We start from the raw sequence: 9,040 nt of genomic DNA on the forward strand, positions 1-9,040 counted from the left end.
AAAATACAATTTTTTTCTTCAAAAAACAAAATATTGTTGTAATGAATATATGTTAAAAAATGTTCCTTTTTAGAGAAATGTTCTGATTTCATAGAGATGTTAACTATTCCTAAAAAGTATTTCATTTTTTATTTAATCATTAACTTTTATTAAGAATAAGAAAAATTTCACGTTTAACTTTATCATCAGCGTTTATTAAAATTTGATATAAAAAATGATGCACAATAGCACTTCAAGCAGGTTGTGTCCCTTTTTCCGCTCGATGCAAAGCCCGGGTATTTGTAGTAGTATAATTCTATGAATTAAAGAGGCTCTCCGTCTTTTGAGATGCCCGCAGATATAACCCGTGCGTATGAGTGTTTGCATTTATAACAAAAAATATATATAATAGTTGTTAATTTTCCAAACTCCGAATAGTTTCGATTACCTAATTAAAAACCCAAGTTATTATTTCAAAGAACACCCAAATTGTTTAAAAAATATTTTTTTTTCTTCTCCCCGCACCCGACTAGCTTGAGCCATGAACAAACAAGTGATTTTGCGCAGTGAGCGTAGCTAGGATGGTTAGATTCTTGTGGTGGAATCAATCTCCTAGACTTACATTGGTGCTTGTATTTTCTTGGATTTAATCAAGGTTCCCGCGATATTCGCTCAATGGGTGGAGAAATTTTCGTTGACTACCAGGTTCATGTAATGACTTCGTCAATCTCAATGTACCGTGACGGCCCACTATCTTGGAGGTGCTCATAGGGCTAGGATATGAGCGTGTGCATCTATATGGATGAGTGTATATACGTGTATGCAAACATCTGTGTCATACTGTGTTAAACAAAAATGAATATATAAGCTATCGGCTTCTGTTCAAATAGAAAAGAAAGACATCAGAAATCCAATTTGGCTCTATGCTCATGCGCGCCAAAAATGTATTTTGCACATGTGAAAAGAATGTATTAATTGTCACATTCAAATACTGCATGCATGTTTTTCGGGGGAAAGCTTAGGCCCTGTTTGGAATCACCCAGATTATATAATCCAGTTTTTATAATCTATTCTGTCTTCAAACAGGACAGCTTATGGTGTAGATTATAAAAACTAGATTGATAGATTATTAAAAACTCATAATCTACTCTATACCAGCTAAAATCAGAATATGGATTGGTAATGACCCTTTACCCTTGTAAAATTAGAGATAATTACATTCCTACCACCGCACCCTCCTCTTTTAAAAAAAAACATAGGACAGACAGGTCATTATGCAATGTAAAACATGAATTATAGTTTATATAATCTGGCCTCCAAACATGGCCACCTAGATTATTTTTATAAACCAGATTATATAATCTATCTTCATAATCCAGATTATCATAATCTATTATGGTTCCAAACAGGACCTTAAGCATTTTGGACTGTACAAAAAACCAAACACCAACTGTTAATTTCAAATATTACACTTAATTTTGGTTTTTTCATTGACGAAGCACTGCTATTTCGTTTTGCATGAACGTTATCAACACGCTTATTATACAAACATGACCATCTATAAGGAAAACAGAATTTTAAAATTTATTTTGAATTTACTTTCTTTTGAGGGATTATTTTGAATTTACTGTTCACGAGAGTGTGTATGCGTCCCGCCATCCCGAAAGACACCACCTTTGTTTTTTAAGAAAAAAACAACACCTTTTTTAAATAAATATAAAAAAAATCAGCTCTGCTGAGCTGCTATTCTCTTTGGTTTTAGCCCAGCCCACCAGAGTTAAAACACTGCCTCCCTTCCTCTGTTTCGCATCCTCAACGTACCCTAGCCGCCAGCAGTCGCAAGTTGCCGGCGCTCCCCGCTCCCCGTCCCCCGCTCCAGGCGTCGCTGTCCGTCGTCCACGGCAAGAGCAAGCGGCCTTGATTCCGTCTCCCACCTCCACCCTTCCACGCCACAGCCAGGTTTCTTCTAGGAGAGCTACGTAGAGGCTTGAGCGAGATGGGGTTGAGGGACAAGAAGAGGAACCAGAGGCGCGTGCTCTCCCGGCGCTCCGCCGGTCCCCGCACCGGCGAGGGCAAGGATTTCCTGGTGCGTGCTTTGCTTGCCTTTGAATCCAACGCACATCCTTTTTGGTTCTTGTCCCTGATGCTGTGTTGTGATTGCCGCAGCCGCTGGAGGGGAAGGAGCAGAGGATCCGGGAGAAGCAGCTCGAGGAGCCGGAGAACACGGCCACTGTCCTGTACATCGGCCACATCCCCCACGGCTTCTACGAGGACCAGATGCAAGGTCTGTGTCCGTCGTCAGAGCTTAGAGAAGCGCAGGGGGTGCGAGGGGTCATGTTCTGATGTTGTCTTTGTTGTTTTGGTTGATTTTCGCAGGTTTCTTCCAGCAGTTCGGGGCTGTTAAGAGGGTCAGGATTGCCCGGAACCGCAAGGTATCCTATGCTGGGTTACGCTGTACCTGGTGATTTGTGTGCTGTTTTCTGCGAGCATCTAACTTGCTGTTTGGTGGTATATGTAGACAGGAAAGTCCAAGCATTATGGATTCATTGAGTTTGAGAACCCCGAGGTAAGCACAGTGTTGGGATATGTCAGATTATCAGGGCACACTGTATGTTTGTTGTCTGCTTACAAATTCCTGCCGTGTTCTTGGTGTATCAGGTGGCCAAGATTGTAGCTGATGAGATGAATAACTACCTCCTGTTTGAGCACACTCTGCAAATTGCGCCTGTCCCACTGGAGAAAGTTCATGCCAAACTGTAATCACTGCAACTGTGCTGCTTAATTCTGTTTATTTTCGCCTTTTGATAACAGAAACATAGACTTCATCTCCTGCTTAGGACTAACGTTTATTACCACTAAATGAGGTCAATATTGTATATTTTTGGGCAAATCTTGTCTACTACATACTCTTTACAGTGATATACTTTCCCTACAGGCTACAGACACTCGCGTATTATTACAAGGCTGTTTGTTTCCACTGCATTGCACAGCTCGTTTTATGTCTGTTCATTTTTGCAAATAGAGAGAGAGTAATGATGCGAGCTTATTCGGGTAGTGCAGATTGGTGTTGATACTAGCTGATTGCTTTATACAAACTTTAAGTCATGTTAGAAAAATATACGAATAGTCATAATGAGTGATATGTGAATGTTAAAACTAAATTATATAGTCAAGGACTCTGACAGTAATATGAATTGGTATGGATACCACTTCATTGATAAGTGCAGCTTTGAAGCATTGGTGGTAATCTCTTGCAAGCTTCTTATGTTAGATTTCATTTGTGTGCTTGTATTTATTCTTAAATCCTTGGTTCTTTTTGTGTACCCAGTACAGAGTTGCAGTAACTCTTACTGCACTACAGCTTTGTTTCCCTGTACTTTGTAACACATAGCTGTACATTGTTGCTGTTTCTTGTGTTTTGATTAAAATTAGAACATAATTCTTATGATCTACATTGTCCATATCTTTTATCGCTTCCCTAATACATATCTTGTATCGCTTCTAGATGGAAAGGTGTGAGGAAGGGATTTGTACCAGTTGACCGGGTAGCAATTGAACGGAAGAGGCTTAGCAAGGTAATCTGTTGCTAATTACAACAGGAATGCAAAATTTTATGCGGTAGATTAACATAGGCTGTTGTGTTACCAGGATAAAACAGTAGAAGAGCACAAAAGGATGCTTGAAGGAATTGTAAAGCGGGATGAGAAGTGTCGGAAAAGAATCAAGGCTGCTGGTATCGATTACGAGTGTCCAGCCCTTGTAAGTAACACTTTGGTGCGGTTCATTGTTTTAATAAGTTTATTTTAATTAATCTGATCTGAATAATGGTATTTGGTAAATTTCAACTTTTTTATTTACCTGGATCAAAAGGCTTGCAATTGTAGTCTTCTAGAGCCAATTTTGTCATGTGTTACTGTGTAGTTCCTTGATAATTCTAGAATTATACTACTTGTTGTTTGTTCTTATCTACATTTGCTTACTGAAATAATTTATGTATTAGCACTATTGTTCGTCCCAGGCTTTGCTTGATCATATTTTGAGCTGTGCTTCAATTGTTTATAACGGATAAACAGTTCATATTGATCACTGCATTGGCCTTTTCTTTCCATCACTTTTGATCCTTTTCTGTGCGAGCTAATGGCAATATGTTTGCCTGGTTGCTAATGCTTTCTTGGTTACGCAGATCGGGAGCGTTCAGCCTTCCGCTAAGAAGATAAAGTTTGATGAGAATTAGCTATAGAGAAAGCAGATGGATCTTTTATCCAGTGGGAGTGATGGAACTGCTGAGTTATCATGGCCGGTCTATTTTATTGAGGATGAGATTGTGATTTGGTACTTCTTTTTCTCATCGTGTCTTATGTATTAGTTTAAAAAATGACTGATGCATGTTGGTGAAGGAGCATGAAGTTGTGGTGGAAAATGAACGACTTTCTTTCTTACCAGCCTCACGATTAATCGTGATTCATGCCATCTCTACTATACATCCTCTTGAATTACTTGTCCAGAAATAGATGTATCTAGAATTGAAAATACGTCTAGATACATCCATTTTCACGATAAGTAAATGGATAAAAACGAACGTATCTAGAACTAAAAAACAAGTAATTTGGATAAAAACGAACGTATCTAGAACTAAAAACGAACGTTTTATTAGAACATTGACATCTATATAATGTGAGTAATGCTAGAGCTATAGATATTACTTTACGGGTTTAACGGGCCAACTGATCATGAACCAATAAGATTGAACATTGGGAGAGGATGTGGCCCACCATTGCTGTAAAGATCGGTACGTCTAGTATTATTGATACAATATTTGCCACATGTCTTTACCTAACCATTGCAAATAATAAACGCCAAAAATTTCCCTAGACAGTCAACGCGCTCCTTAGCAATGTTTAGAGGAAAGTAAATCACATATTCAAAGAGCATACAAATTAGAACAAAAAAAAGGGTTATTGTCTGCGTAAGAATAATTATATCAAAAATAAAAAAAATATTGCCTCTTTGTCTAAGGTGAACATGTTGCGTCTACGTTTCTATCTTTTCCCCAACTTTTAATTCCCAAAACCATCTCCTGAAACTTAAGTCCCTAAATCTTACCGTTCCCCTAAGTATTAGTCCCCAAAACTTAATTATTGCCAAACTTTTGGCATTCAAACACAAATTCTAACGTAATATGAACTTAACACAATGGTTAAATATCACAACATCGCACAATTAAACAACACATAATTGAACTAAATATGTTGGTGGAACTAAGATAAACTACAACTTGATTAACTTAAGCAACATCTTAGTTAACCTAATGTAAGCTACTCTTCGAAGGGGGAGATGACAATGGGCTTCATCCCCTTGTCGGAGCCCGAAGCCTATGTCATGCGTGCGCTTTTGCGTGGCCTCGTCGGCGGACACTACTAGAAAAACAACTATAGACAATATGGACACTAATGGCGCACTATACATGTGATGCGTCATTAGTAACCAAAACAGTAATGACGCACCAGGTAAAAAGTGCGTCATTACTAAGTTTGATCAAGGTTTGACCCAGTCATACACATAGTAATGATGCACTTTGTATAGGTGCGCCATTACTAAGTTGACATAGTAATGACACACCTTTACAAAGTGCGCCATTACTATGTGTATGGCTTGGTCAAACCTTGGTCAAACTTAGTAATGGCGCACTTTGCATATGTGCGCCATTACTATGTCAAACTTAGTAATGGCGCATTTTGCATAGGTGTGCCATTACTAACTTTGACCAAGGTTTCACCAAGTCATACACATAGTAATGGCGCACTTTGTGAAGGTGCGCCATCACCAAATGCACCTCCCCTCCCGTGGACCGCCTTTTTCAGTTTTTAAAAAAATAAAAGAAAATGATGGAAATGTCAAAAAAATAAAAGAAAATAAGTTTCGCATGTGATATGTGGTCTAGTTGTTGGGAAAATTTAGAAATATGAATTTTGACTTTATTTGCAAAATCTCTCTGGAATTTAGTAAAATGGGCATAACTTTTGCATACGAACTCGGATTAAAAAGTTTTTTATATGAAAAAGCATCTACTCGAAAAGTTACATCCGAATTCAATAGGGGAAACTTGTTGAAGATTTTTAGAATCCCCAAAAACCTAACAGAATAAAAGATACGGGGCTTTTAAGATCTAGAGGGGGGGGGGGAAATGAAAAAAATTTCAAACTTAGTAATGGTGCACCATTTGCTAGGTGCGCCACTAGTAACAGAAAAAAATTGGTTTCAGATTTTTTTTTTGGAAAAAATGTTCAAAATATGATACATAATATGACCGGAAAGTTTGAAATATTTTTTCAAAATTTCATCGCACTCATAACATGAACAAAGTCCTAGACATGAACAAGCTTTAATAGGATTGATATGATAAATATATCAACAAGTGTCTGTTAAGTGAAGTCAGATAGCCTCACACATGGTTGAGGCTACGGTCACAATCGCATGGAGTTTGGTAGAGACCCCCTATCGCGAGGTGCACCTCGAAGACCTTGGCTAGTGCGGTGACCATAAACTGGTCATGGACCAAGGAGGTGCTCTTCGACCAAGTTACATGAAAATAAATAAATTATTGCCTCTTTTTCTATGGTGGATGCGTCCGCGCGCATGAGTACATTTCTATTTCTACCCACATCACCTCGCTAAATTTAAGTCCTTAAATCTTAAATTTTTAGCACAACCCTCCTCCCCCTACCCCTAAAAATTTACTCCTCAAACTTGAATCTTAAATTTTGAACCATTCGGTGTGTTTAAATTTGAATATTTTAGCTTGTAAAGTTTGAATTCGGTTTATAAACTATATTCGTAATTTGGTTGAACATTCAAATTTATGTTTAGCTTTTATATGTGTGCTAATATGTAGTTACAATTTATACTAGAATTGCAAAGTTTAGAAAACAAAAATTAGTCCATTATATTTAGGGGATCGGCTAGGTCCGGCCAAAACTTAGTGGAGTATATATAACCCACTAAGCCTTTACTCCACTAAGTTTTAGGGATCAGTTAGAGTTGGCCTAAGTATTAGTCCCCAAAACTCAATTTTGCAAAACTTTTGGCATTCAAACAAAAAATCTAATGTGATATGAACTTAACACAATGATTACATACCACAACAACCCACAAATAGACATCACAATATTGAACTAAATATGAAGGTGGCACTAAGATAAACTACAACATGATTAACTCAAACTACATCTTAGTTAACCTAATGTAAGCTACTATTCAAAGGGGGAGACGGAAATGGGCTCCATCCCCTCGCCGGAGGAGTTTGAGGTGTTGGAAATATGCCCTAGAGGCAATGATAAATTAGTTATTATTATATTTCTTAGTTCATGATAATCGTTTATTATCCATGCTATAATTGTATTGATTGGAAACACAATACTTGTGTGGATACATAGACAAAACACCGTCCCTAGTAAGCCTCTAGTTGACTAGCTCATTGATCAAATATGGCCAAGGTTTCCTGGCCATAGGCAAGTGTTGTTACTTGATAATGGGATCACATCATTAGGAGAATCATGTGATGGACTAGACCCAAACTAATAGACGTAGCATGTTGATCGTGTCATTTTGTTGCTACTGTTTTCTGCGTGTCAAGTATTTGTTCCTATGACCATGAGATCATATAACTCACTGACACCGGAGGAATGCTTTATGTGTATCAAACGTCGCAACGTAACCGGGTGACTATAAAGATGCTCTACATGTATCTCCGAAGGTGTTAGTTGAGTTAGTATGGATCAAGACTGGGATTTGTCACTCCGTGTGAACAGAGAGGTATCTCGGGGCCCACTCGGTAATACAACATCACACACAAGCCTTGCAAGCAATGTAACTTAGTGTAAGTTGCGGGATCTTGTATTACGGAACGAGTAAAGAGACTTGCCGGTAAACGAGATTGAAATAGGTATACAGATACTGACGATCGAATCTCGGGTAAGTAACATACCGAAGGACAAAGGGAGTGACATACGGGATTATATGAATCCTTGGCACTGAGGTTCAAACGATAAGATCTTCGTAGAATATGTCGGATCCAATATGGGCATCCAGGTCCCGCTATTGGATATTGACCGAGGAGTCTCTCGGGTCATGTCTACATAGTTCTCGAACCCGTAGGGTCTGCACACTTAAGGTTCGACGTTGTTTTATGCGTATTTGAGTTATATGGTTGGTTACCGAATGTTGTTCGGAGTCCCGGATGAGATCACGGACGTCACGAGGGTTTTCGGAATAGTCCGGAAACGAAGATTGATATATAGGATGACCTCATTTGATTACCGGAAGGTTTTCGGAGTTACCGGGAATGTACCGGGATGACGAATGGGTTCCGGGAGTTCACCCGGGGGGGGGGGGGCAACCCACCCCAGGGAAGCCCATAGGCCTTGAGGGTGGCACACCAGCCCTTAGTGGGCTGGTGGGACAACCCAAAGGGGCTCTATGCGCCAAGAAGAGAAACTCAAGAGAAAAGAGAAAAAAAAGGAGGAGGTGGGAAGGAAGGGGGACTCCCTCCCACCAAACCAAGTCCAACTCGGTTTGGGGGGGGGGGAGTCCTCCCCCCTTGGACTCGGCCGACCCCCTTGGGGCTCCTTGAGCCCCAAGGCAAGGTCCCCTCCCTCCCACCTATATATACGGAGGTTTTATGGCTGATTTGAGACGACTTTTCCACGGCAGCCCGACCACATACCTCCACGGTTTTTCCTCTAGATCGCGTTTCTGCGGAGCTCGGGCGGAGCCCTGCTGAGACAAGGTCATCACCAACCTCCGGAGCGCCGTCACGCTGCCGGAGAACTCTTCTACCTCTCCGTCTCTCTTGGTGGATCAAGAAGGACGAGATCATCGTCGAGCTGTACGTGTGCTGAATGCGGAGGTGCCGTCCGTTCGGTACTAGATCGTGGGACTGATCGCGGGATTGTTCGCGGGGCGGATCGAGGGACGTGAGGACGTTCCACTACATCAACCGCGTTCACTAACGCTTCTGCTGTACGATCTACAAGGGTACGTAGATCACTCATCCCCTCTCGTA

At 40.1% G+C, this 9,040-nt stretch overlaps 1 protein-coding gene across 1 annotated transcript; it reads left to right on the top strand.

Moving 5' to 3' along the window:
- Positions 1 to 1,783: 1,783 nt before the first annotated feature.
- Positions 1,784 to 4,418, top strand: LOC123425428 (MKI67 FHA domain-interacting nucleolar phosphoprotein-like). The gene is made up of 8 exons (XM_045109130.1): positions 1,784 to 2,065; positions 2,146 to 2,263; positions 2,356 to 2,411; positions 2,498 to 2,545; positions 2,638 to 2,735; positions 3,485 to 3,554; positions 3,628 to 3,738; positions 4,163 to 4,418. The coding sequence occupies exons 1-8, from the start codon at positions 1,976 to 1,978 to the stop codon at positions 4,211 to 4,213; spliced, it is 642 nt and encodes a 213-aa protein (XP_044965065.1). The 5' UTR covers positions 1,784 to 1,975; the 3' UTR covers positions 4,214 to 4,418.
- Positions 4,419 to 9,040: the final 4,622 nt, after the last annotated feature.

The sequence above is a fragment of the Hordeum vulgare genome, chromosome 2H (genome assembly GCF_904849725.1).
Source record: "Hordeum vulgare subsp. vulgare chromosome 2H, MorexV3_pseudomolecules_assembly, whole genome shotgun sequence".
NCBI lineage: Eukaryota > Viridiplantae > Streptophyta > Magnoliopsida > Poales > Poaceae > Hordeum > Hordeum vulgare.